Source organism: Ictidomys tridecemlineatus, chromosome 2 (genome assembly GCF_052094955.1).
Source record: "Ictidomys tridecemlineatus isolate mIctTri1 chromosome 2, mIctTri1.hap1, whole genome shotgun sequence".
Lineage (NCBI taxonomy): Eukaryota > Metazoa > Chordata > Mammalia > Rodentia > Sciuridae > Ictidomys > Ictidomys tridecemlineatus.
Window position 1 is genome coordinate 215,414,798 of NC_135478.1, and position 12,317 is coordinate 215,427,114.

General features: G+C 43.4%; 1 protein-coding gene across 1 annotated transcript in view; it reads right to left on the reverse strand.

Annotated features, from left to right (window-relative positions):
* The window catches only part of Creb3l2 (cAMP responsive element binding protein 3 like 2), a 113,369-nt gene that overhangs the window by 32,015 nt on the left and 69,037 nt on the right, over positions 1-12,317 (reverse strand). Inside the window, exon 3 of the mRNA XM_005332410.5 lies at positions 61-236. Coding sequence (XP_005332467.1) covers positions 61-236 — 176 coding nt within the window. The remainder of the gene's footprint in view (positions 1-60; positions 237-12,317) is intronic.

The window sequence follows — 12,317 nt, forward strand, 5'->3', positions numbered from 1 at the left end:
GAATGAAGGTCCATATCTTTTGATCCAACGTATTTATATGTAAAAAAATATTGAATATACCCCCGTGTTCATCTCCAGAGGGGGTTCCTCCTTTTTGAAAGGGGTGGAAATGGCTGTGATGGTCAGGGTGACAGAAGGAACAAGACCCGGGGGTGGCTCCTCCGTAATCGGCTCTGTCTTGATGGTGGTGGAAGGCAAGTCTGTCGACAAGTACCACTTCTCACTCTCCACCTCGTCTGTGGGAAGGAGACAAGCAACAGGGACCTTGTTAGAGCATCAAGTATGCACACAACTGCAACCTTCCTGACGGAACAAAGCTCCCGCCAGGGATTCCTGGGAGGGGAATGAAGGGGAAGGGAAGAGTGTGGGAGCGCAGAGAACTGGGTGAAGAGATTAATGGCAAAGTAAGACAGTCCTGTGAGTGCCCACCTGTGTGTCTGCCTGGAGAAACCCTGGGAGAGCTGCCCATAAAGAAAGAACCAGGCAGAGCGAGCGAGGAAGAGGGCAGGTCCGGGCAGTGGAAGTGAAGGTGATATCTATTCAAAAATTAACACACAAGCACAGCTGAAAATAAGGGGGAAAGAAGCCAATGGTTGGCACTTGAGGTCTCAGGATGACAGGCCTCTCCTTCTCCCCAGGGACAGTCACTGTTCTCCTGGCTCCTTTTTTTCCTTCCGACTCCCTAGTCTGTGTCTCCTGCTCTCCCTGTGGCATGTGCCTTGGATCTAAACTCAACCCCCAGAACCTCTGTTCAGTTCTTAGAGATGCAACAAACATTTGCCCTTTGCTAAAACATAAGTGGCAAGTCTGGGTCTTGTCTCATGACAGAGGCCATGGTGATTATCTCCAGGCCTGGGGACAGATAACAGCCCAGCAGAAGACAGGGGACAGAGCACCTTAGCGGCAGGTTAAGGAAAGGAAAGCCCCTGTCTGCAAACAGGCACAGAACAAGAAAAAAACAAGCCAGGGCTTCCCCAAGTCCACACCCCCCAAGACTAAAACCTGTACTAAAACAAGGTAGAAATAAAGCAAAGATAAGTGTCTGCTTTATGGACACGTTTAAAGCCACATGCTTGGTGACCCGCTACTGTTTCGGGGAACAGAGTTGTTCATATATTGAAACTGGATTCCTGACTCCAGTTTTCTTATGAAAAGGTGCGTGAACGTCATTCACAACTGCCAGGGCTGGAGGGGAGGGTGGAAGCAGCAGGTGAGAGCCAAAGTTCACGACGTTTAAAACTGTACTGCAGAAGCAGCTTCCTTCAACCCCAGAAAAAGTTAGGTTCCCATTCACAATGTGATCTCTTGCTCTCTGAGCCAGGGCTATGTGCTGCTGAGTGCCGCTGTGCCATGGGGGACTTCCGTCATTCATAGGGCGTGGGCGACATCCTGGCGAAGGAGGGGGCGGGAGGGGACAAAGGGCCTTTTGATGGCAGCCAGAGGAAGGAGACCACACTGTACTTTACACAGAATTCTGCTGGCCAGATAGGCATCCCAACTCAGCTTAGAGAAGCCGCTGGACCACGGGCCAAAAGAGACCAACCTCTCTCCCAAAAGAGCTTAGGAACTAGAAGATTGTGTACCGCAAGAGGACACCCTTGGGACAGAGTCGGGAAGGCCTGGAGGGGCCGCGAGAACAGACTGCGCTTTCTTCACTCGGCGGTGAGACACTGAGGCCTCTGCTTCCTGAAATCAGCACTAGAAGTCCACCCAAACCGAGCGACGCTGGTGCCTGGCAGAGGCTGGAAGAGACAGTAAGACAAGAAGCAGCCCTGGGTGCACACAAAAAGAACAGTCAGGAAGCATCCTGGGAAAACCATCTCACGCAATCACCAGGAAACAGAGAGAAGGCCAGGGAAGGGGACTGCGATCCAGCTGAATTCACCAGGCAACAGAAGGCAAAAATAAATGCAAAATTGTAAGACAGAATGAACACGGGTGACGAAGTCAGTTATTCCAATCCAGGGAAGCCATTCTCAAAGTATGCACATGGCCATAAACTAAGCCAGCTCAGTTGATGGGTTTTTTTGGTACCGGGGATTAAACTCAGAGGCACTCGACCACTGAGCCACATCCCCAGCCCTATTTTGTGTTTTATTTAGAGGCAGGGTCTCATCGACTTGCTTAGCGCCTCACTTTTGCTGAGGCTGGCTATGAACTCATGATTCTCCTGCCTCAGCCTCCCAAGTCGCTGGGTTTACAGGCATGCAACATGGTGCCTGGCCAGTTTATGTTCTTAATGCTCGTGTTCCATAGCCCTATTTAAAAACATAAGTATAATCGCTGCTCTCTCAGGGAGAGGAGACTGCAGAGTGAGCAATGACACCTGAGCTGCAAAAGGAAACCTCTTCTCTCAAAGGGCACAGAGCTCTTCCACGTGAGGAGTCCCAGGAAGCCGCCTCTACTCCCCCAAGCTTTGCTGAGGACAACTGGTGGTTGCTTCATGGTTTCACTCCAATACAGCAATCTTGAAAGTTTTAGAGATAGAAGTTTAAGTCCACCAATACAGCACAAGGATGTCATTTTATAGAGGAGGAAACTGACATTCCAGTCCTGATCATACTGCAAATTAGTGGCAGAGCCCAGATTGCTGTGTTTGGCCAGGATTCTCTCCATTAAGGAAACAATTCAACATGTGGGTAGAGATTCATGCATAAACACATTTGTTGCGTCATTGCTTATAATCACAAAGCACTGGGAATAACCAGAACGCTAAAGAGTAAGGAAAAGGTTACGTTAATTACGGTGCATCTGTTCAATGGAATATTCATTCAGACATTAATGTTGCATTTAAAAGCCTTGTTAATGACCAAGGAAAGGTTTATAATGTAATGTTAAGGGGGAAAAGATCTGGGTATAATAATATACTATCAATAAAGGAACTAAGAGAAAAGAGACAAAGGAAATACCCCAATAGTAAACATACGTCTGGCTCATCATTCGGAACTCGGGTGATTTTCTTCTCACCCGAGAAAGAAACTGCTGCCCCTGGGTGATCACAACTGGACATGGCCTCATCTGCCTGCTCTACTGTGTGCTGCAGGATGGCAATTATTGCAGAGAAGCCCACAAGGCTCAAGGGACCCTGAACGGCCCTTGACTCATACAGGTTGACGGCCACCTTAATGTATGTAAGATATGCATTAGGGGCTTCAGGTCTTCATTCTCTCTTTCCCTCTATCCATGTCTTTCGTCATGTAATTTTCAGTACCCTGCACTTGGCCATGTGATGTCACTTAGCCAATAGCACATTAGCTCTGAACCGCACTTTTTTCTTGGTGTTTTACCACCACTATGAAAAGGATGTGGCAGGAAAACCGACTGATCCAGGAGAAAGGCGACAGACACATAGATGAGAGCTGTCTCCACATGAGCTTAGCCAAGAGCAGCCAACTCCTTGCTGGCCTTAGAGATGAGAGAGAAAGTAGTGTCACTCATTGACCCTCACAAACATCAGCCAAGTCCCCTGCAAGAAACAGACATATGAGCTATAATAGCAAAATATTTTTTTAAAGTACTAAAGTTTGTGATGATTTCTTAGCTGATATAATATGGCTGAATGTTTGAAGAAAAAATTCAATCTATTACTTCAAAGTATATTACAAAATAGCTGCACTGATTTCCCAAATAATTCTTCTAAATCATTAACTGTGAATCAAATCAATAAAATTTATAAATTGGCTGATTAGACTTCCAGTTACATCATAAAAATAAACCATTTCAGACTAAGAAAGTCAGCCAGAAAGTAGTTGGTAAGAACCGCATTCCATTCCAGTTTTGTTGAAACTAAAGAGCGTTCATCATTCTGAACCACTGGGTGTAGAATTATACTGTCTCCAACAGAAATAAGTATCAACTCAGAGAAAATAAAATGACAAATATAACCTTGAGGGAGGGGGTTAACAAAGGACGGAGTGAAGGAGACAAAGGAACAATGACTTTCCCCTACGACCTTATTTTTGTAGTCTAATTTTATTGGCAAAAACATCAATAGGGCCATGGAGGCTTAGAACTAGAATTTCCCTTGGCTATTTGAGTAGATGGCTAAACTATAAAAGCAAGAGTCAGTGGACACACTGTATTCCATAATTTCTAAATCCTGAAGTTCAGATACAAATGGGAAAAAAAAGATTTTTCCTGAATTGTGTTGACACACATTTTAAGCTTCATTTCAGATGGAAAATGCCCCGGGTAAATTCAGTAGTGCATCCCATGGAGCATAAGAAAAACAACCCCGTATCATCTGATTTTATTCCAGCAGCCTCCTGCCAAAGGTCAAACTCAAATGGCACATCTCCTTAGCATCGCCCTGATCTGTCAGCACGGAAAGGAAGCAAGCCACTGTCTACAGTGGGGAACAGGCCTTCACATCAAGGGCAAGACCACAGCCACATGCAAGGGGGTTGGACGCCAAGACTCCCAGAGCATCGAGTGGGCAGGAAGCTTACAAAAGGCAGAAACTTGAAGGCAACACAATGGTAACAAAATGGGGATCCTCAATCATTTCCACTTCCCCTGCCAAGATAACTGCACCAAATGGGCTCTGATCCCTGCAGAACCAACCAAAAGATCAAATCCTCAAGTGAGAACTGGCAGCATCTTTATAAACACACACACACACACACACACACACACACGCGCGCCATGTAGAAACAGAATGGCCATACATCCTAAAAATGAGAACTCACAGGGGGCAAATACCATTTATATGATGGAAATGTACATATAATCCATTTATTATTTACATAACATCTGTAAAGCAAAGAGGAAATTTCATAAATTAAACCTGCATGTCCCATCTAAATCCTCCAATTGCTTTGTTTGCCCTTTGAGTATTTTCAAAGGAGCTGAAAAATCTTTAACAATTTTTTACACAAAAATATCATAAAGGAAAAAAAAAACAGGTTCTAGAAGCTTAGGGAGGGCAGGTCAGGACTTCAGTAGAAAATATCAGAATTATATTGAAACAACAGGCCACTCTGTAGAAGTTAAGCGGCCCGTATGCTCAAAATTCCCTTCTTAAGCACCTTAACCTTGAAGTCACTTTCAGCTTGAATATTGTTAAGAAATATCGATAATAATAAAACTAGCAGATACTTACTGGTAACTATGTATTTACTATGTGCTGGAAATTATTCTAAGTGCTTTGCAGATACTAATTAATTTAGTCCTAAGAGTAATTACGTGGAGTAAGTAACACCATTACTCGCATCTTACAGACAAGAAAACTAACAGACTAAATCCAATCTTTCTGGAGGAATCCCAGTTTAAAACCATCTAATAACAGCCAAAAATAGGCTGAGTGGTTATTATACGGCAGGCACCCATCATGACCTGTGGTCAGCACAGTTTCTGAGAGAAACTCTTCCCATGTTCTTTCTATGCTGTGGATACAGAAGCTCTTTCCCTGGGTCTCGTTATTCTGATTATGGCCTTTGGTAAATTATGTATTTAATTATGCAATAATCCACACAAAGGTTATAACAATAACAGCTCATATTTATTCAGGGCTTACAAATTGCCAGGCACTATTCTCAGTGTTCAGGAAGTATTGACTCCATCCCTACAATAATGTTATGTGTTAAATATTATTATTATTATTCCCATTTTAAAGCTCTGGAAAGAAAGACATAAGAGCTAACTAATCCATCATACATCACACTAGTAGTTAAGTGGCAGAGCACAGATTCAAATCGATTTGACTCTAGAAATCAACACTGTACTTAGTCAGGGTTCTGCATTTAGCATCTCAGGTTCTACTGTAGGATACGTGTCTAAAGTAAAAACAAAATAAGTACCTGTAAGACAAGTGATTGATTTCAAAAGATGTATTTAATACTCACACATACATGAAAATCCCACGTATTTTTTTTATTTTTCTTCACTGAAGTCAGAGCTCTCATTCAGGAATAACCAAAGTATTTTTAACTGCTAGAGAACTCTAAGCATTGCTTTTTTTTTTTTTTAACTGCTGCAGCTTTTCAATGGCTAGGCAGACAAAGGAGTCATTTCACTTTTATTCTTTTCTTTTCTTGTTTAATAAAGAAAGCACCATTATCTTGTTGTCTATGTTCCTACCCAAGCACAATCTTTTTCCTTCAACCCACCCCTAGATGACGAACATACCTTCCTTTCCCACCTGAGTCTACCCCCTCCAACATGACTCAGACTGATGCTCTTATCACAGCTCATACTGAATGCGATGAAGATACAGCTATTCGTCTCATCTCTGTGGCTTACTCTTGGGCCCCACTTCCTGGGAACACGTCAACATCCAGATCCCTCTAACACTGCAAAGCAGAACCTTAGTGTCCTATGACTCATCTCTACCCCTTTTTCCAACATACTCGACCTTGTGCTAATCCTGCTGCCAGCTTTTCTAATCATTTCAAAATCCACGCTTTCTCTGCCAACAATGTGATAGACCTTCACCTTTAATTAGATCTGGGTACCTTTCCCTGCTCTCACATTAGCAACCATGAGCCATTATTCTCCTCTTCTTATCTCAAAAAAAGAAAAAAACAGCCACCTTTGCTTAGGTCCTGCTTCCCATCACGTAGTGAACAACCCTGAGCCCTCGCCCGCCCTCCCCTGGCTGTCCCATTTACCCCATGTGACTTCACACCAGCACCATCTGCTCACCTTTAGCTCACAGATGACTGTTTTCACACCCATCTATGAAAACAGCTTTATAAATTTAGGGTATCCACACTAAGTTGTCCCCCTCTGTCATTCCTGGACCCTGCAAACCCCAGACACCCAAACAGACTCATCAGAAGGGAGATGGTTATTATTTATGTTCCCAGACCACGCTCTGTAGACCTGGGACCACTCTAGTTCCAGTTTTTCAACCCATCATATATGAACCTACCTAGATTTGTGTGTGTTACAGCTATGGTATTAGATCATTTCTGTATTTCTTTTTGAATGCTAAGATCTATTGATAATTTACTTATATTTCTAACTGGGGTTGCATATCATCTTGGAGGACCAGGGATATGCCTAATTCTCTCAGAATAGACTTAGCCCAGCACTATATTTTTTCTTTAAGAACATTATTGAAATTACAGAAAAAAGAAAATGCTTACCAGTGCTACAGTCTACATCTTAAACAACCCCCAAAGGCCCAAGTGTTAAAGGATGGGTCCCCAGCTCTCAGGAGACAGTGGAAACTTAGAGAGGCGTGGCTAACGGGAGACTTTAGGTCACTGGGGTGTGCCATTTTCGCTTTCTCTCCTTCACCGTGTGGCCATCAGGTGAGCAGTTTTGCCCCATTATGAGCTCCTGCCTCACCACAAGCCCAAAGCAATGGAGCCAACTGGTCATGACTAAAACCCCCAAAACTGGGAGCTAAAATAAAATTCTTCTTTGTATAAGTTGACTATCTCAGATATTCGTTACAGTCCTAGGAAAGCTGAGCAATAAGCCTAGTATTTCAATTTAATCACAAAGGAACACCATTAAAATCTAGAACTAGAAACACTATCCTCCATATTGTGGGGTACAAACACACACTCAAAAAAAAAAATCCACAACATTTTACTGGGATATTTCTGCTTTGATAAAGGGTGATTACCTGCTTTGATAAAGCACTTGAACTTTGACTCTTCTGAGACTCAAAAAAAAAAAAAAATTAGAAAGGCTTTCACCAGAAATGTTAACAAATGCAGACAGCCCAAGCTTTTATAGACAGTTTTAAGGATCCACAGTCCATCTGAGATCCATGTTTTGGTTTAGATCTGGAATGTTCCCCCCAAAGCTCATGTGTTGGAAGCCAGGTCCCCACTGCATCAAGATCCAGAGGTGTGGGAGCTTTTAAGCAATGACTGGATTGTGGGGATGCAACTTCATCAGGGATTAATCCATTTGATTAACAATGCCAATGGACCCTGGGTGGTAACCATAGGCAGGTGGGCATGGCTGGAGGAAGTGGTTCACTGAGGGCATGCCCTTGAGGACTATATCTTCCTTTAAACCTTCTCTCTGCTTCCTGGCTGCCATGCACTGAGAAGCTCTCTTTGGCCACACTCTTCTACCATGACGTTACAGCCTTGGAGTTGGTGCATGATGGACTACATCCTCTCAAACCATGAATTAAAATAAAATTTTCCTCCTCTGAGTTATTCTTGTCAGGTATTTTGATCACAGCACTAAAAGGGGACTAACACAGTCCATGATAGAATGATGGGATAAGAAGGTCTACATTTTCCCTATATGACTGCCTTGGGGTTTAGGCAGGGAGAGGGAAGGGGAAGGGAAAGAGAGGAGGAAGAGGGCAAAGAAGGAAGAGCGGGGAAAGAGTAGGGTTACGGTGAGAGGCAGAAGAGGAGAGAGAAATGGGGAGGAAGAGGAAGGAAAACCAATAAACTAAGCCTCTACTAACTGTGTATCTTATCAGAATCAATTACAGAAGAATTGTATTTACGTAAACTTGGACACAGAACTAAATCACCGGCTTTCTCAATTATAATGAAAATTTGCTCACTCTCTATCTCTAGAGGCAATCACTCCTCGTTTGTCCTAGACTGTTATCAAGAAATAAAGAATATTAGATCCAAATGCAAACAGCTAGCCCTAAATGCTACATATTTATGTGTTACTTAAAGAGCAACTGCACTTCTCCATCAGGCTGATTACCTGCTTTGATAAAGCACTTGCACTGGAGGACGATTATTCTACCTCCCACCCACCCACCCCCCACACACCCACCCTCCCCACCCCCCCACCCCCGTTAATACACACCTTTTGGCTTAAATTGTATGAATAATGAATTCTGTTCTCAAACATCTGTCCATCCTCAAAACTCAGAAAAATCACTGAAGCTAAAAACCTGGACAAGGCTAAGCTGGTCAGTTCCCCCTCCAACCACCCACATTGCCTAATTTTGACTTTCTATATCTCAATCAGTTACTAACCATATTTGTTATCTTTTACTTACAAAAAAAATTTAAAAAAGCCTTTGCTATTATCAGAAAATAGCATCTGCTTAGAGAAAACATTGAAACTTCAACAAAAATAAACTGTAGACCAGAAACTCTGCAAAATCTATCTCACGTCCCTTGCCTGTGCTCGGCAAATGATCAGCACAATCTGTTGCAGCACAGGACCTAGAAACGGAAGGTGCAAATGGTGTGTGCTTGGGCCTCATGATAAGAAAGGCTTCCTGAAAAACATCCACTAATTATTTATCCCCATTCTAAGTCATTAGTGTAGGTGGCACTCATAATTCCTTTATGTTGTATTTAAATTCATTAGAATAAAAGTGAAAAAAAAAACAATGAAAGAGAAAGGAACCCTAAACTTTTCGAAGTCTGGTTATTTTCAATCTTTCACTAGGGATCTTATTGCAAAAGAATCAGTGCCCCAGCCCTCCACTCCCCATATGCTTCCTTCCAGCCATCTCCATGGGACTAAGTCTGGGCAGTGCTCCAAGGCCCAAGTGAAATTTTGCTCCATTCACGCAACTTTTCCTGTAATCTTCAATGGGTGTGATCTCTCCCCTGGGAACTTACACAGAATAATTTCCTCTTGGGACATTGCTCCCTTCTGACTATAACGTGTTTGTATAACAGGGCACTTTCACCAGACTCTGAGCTTCTCAGAGGCAGGGTCTAGGTTTCACGGTTATGTCCCACAAGTATCTAGAATGGTCCCTGATACATAGAAGGCATTCAACAAACAGACGTGGAACTGAGTGTCAATAAAGGCACAGTTAGTCTGCCACGTTTGTGTAGGCTGCTTTCAACCCTCACTTTCTAGAACGGCAAGGCTGCTGGATGGCTGACTCCTCCTGAGAGGTTACTGTCCTAATACGATATGGGTACCAACATATTCTCTTCACATTCTGATACAAGACCTTTGAGCTTGCTAATTCCTCTGTCTAAAAGCCTCTATGTGAGAGGCTTCTGCTGACCTCTACTCAAATGTCACCTTCAATGTAAAGTCTTCCCTGTCTGTCCTAATTCAAATTTTAACACTCTTTCTTCTCCAACTTCCTATCCCTTTTTATGATGTATTTTTCTGTGTATCAGTAACTGTCGTGCATAAGGTAGATAATTAAAAATGGCTGTGAACATTTAAAAATGAACATAAAGCATTTATAAAACACTTAACTTCTACTTGGCACAATGCAAGGTATCAGAGACACAGAATTGTACTTGACCTCAGTCATCTCAAAATATGGAAGAGAATGGACAGCTACATGGATGGCTAAAATACAGGAACAAATGGAATCATCTCTGCAGAAATGGCAAGAAAGCTTTATGGAAATGTGATGAAAAGGCGCCAATTGACTGGGGAAAGTAATGGGTCTTGAAAGGCAGGAGGGTGGGAGCAGAGGGTGGGAGAAGGCCCTGGATTGAGTGTCAATAAAGTCACACAGTGGAAAAGCTAAGGCTAGAGTCATGTGGACAGGGAGTGGAAGGACCTAGGGAAGGAAAGGGCAATTGATCCGGCCACAAAGACTCTCAAAAGCCATGTTATGAGGTCAGCTTCATCCTAGAGAATAATCTGTTTCAAGATTTGAGGGGGAAAATATGAACAAAAATGAATATCTAACAATCTTCATGAAATATCTTACATCTTCATTTCACAGAACATGTTGGAGTACTGACTACACCCTAGTTACTCTCTAAGGAAACATTGCTATTCACGGATCCTAAGGAATCAGCTCCTGCTGGTGTGTAGCTGGCTGTCCTCCAGAGGATTATAAAAAATGACCAATGAAAACAGAATAATCCACTAATACGGTGGAAAGCTCAGTACCCATTGGAGTTCTTTGTAGAACACAGGTTGGTAAATTCTGAAATCCTCTACAAAAGCCTTCCGGAATATCCAAGATCCTCTTGACCTCTTCAGCTTGTTGTAGCATCTTTTGCAGTTGCTATGACCAAAATACCCAACAAAAACAATTTAGAGAAGAATAAGTCAATTTGGGCTCATGATATCAGAGGTCTCAGTCCATAGATGGCCGACTCCATTGCTGTGGGCCCAAGGTGAAGCAGAACATCATGGGGGACAGGCATGGCGGAGGGAAGCTACTTCCCTCATGACAGCCAGGAAATGGGAGTGGGGTGCAGGGAAGATGAACCACTCCAGGGTACACACCCAGTGACCCACCTTCTCCAGCCACAACCTACCTGCCCTCAGTTAACACCCAGTCAGTCCATTCAATCGAGGGTGGACAGATAGGTTACACACAGCCCTCACTATCCAGTTATCTCACCTCTGAACATTCCTGCAGTAACAGAGGAGATTTGGGGGAACACCTCATTTCCAAACCATAACACAGCTCTTGGTTTTAAATAATCACAATTATAACATCAGATGAAAACATTCTCCTTCCTGTCAGTCAGGTCCTGAGCTAGGCACTGAAGTATGTCACATAATCGTCACAAGAAGGCAGGAAGGAGTTTGTTATTATCCTGGTTTTACCCGTAAGGAAACAGTGGCTTGGAAAAATAAGAAATCTGCCCACCAGTAGCCAGTGGAGAAGTAGGATTGGAACACAGAGCACACAACCTTAAACCTGCCGGCGCGTGCTTAACAGCCGTACACTCAGTCCTGTATCTTTCTAATCTCTCCACTTGATAAGTTGTGTGAGAGCAAAGAAGGATTTTTTTCCTTTGTTTGTCCTCCAGTGCCTTACATCAGATCTTAAGAACTTCTTGGTGAATGAATGGCAACAACGTAAGGCACGGATAACACGGGGTGGAAGAGTTCAGACAGGGAAGAAGGTCACTTTCCAGACGTCACTGTGAGGAGAGGTGTGGCAGTCAGCTGCCAAGATGGCTCCAGGGATCCTGGCCTCCTGGTGGTCACATTCTTTTACAATCCCCTACCACCACCGTGAATCAGCCCTGCCTGTGCCACCAACAGAACAACTTCCCTGGCCATGTTAGAAAGGGCATTGCAATGGACACCTCCAAGCAGCCCCATGGAGAGACCCACACAAAGAGCAACCAATTCACCCCACTGACTCGCCAGCTGGGTAGTGAGGGAGCCATCTCGGAAGCAGAGCTCTACCCTGGGAAGGTTATCAGTTGAAGGTAGCCTTAGTCTGCCTCTGATTTAAGCCTCGAGAAAGATTCTAAACCCAAACCACACTGGAGAGTCAATGCTGAGTACCTACCACAGAAATCACAAGACGGAATAAACGATTGTTATTGTTCTAAGCTATTAATTTGGAGAATATTTGTTACCCAGCAATAGATAACCAAGATAAGAGAAATGGAATGAATTCCCCAAAGGAAGTAGGACTGGAATTACAGGCATCAGAGAAAGTGTAGAATAAGGTAGGCAAAGCAGTGAAGAAAGCA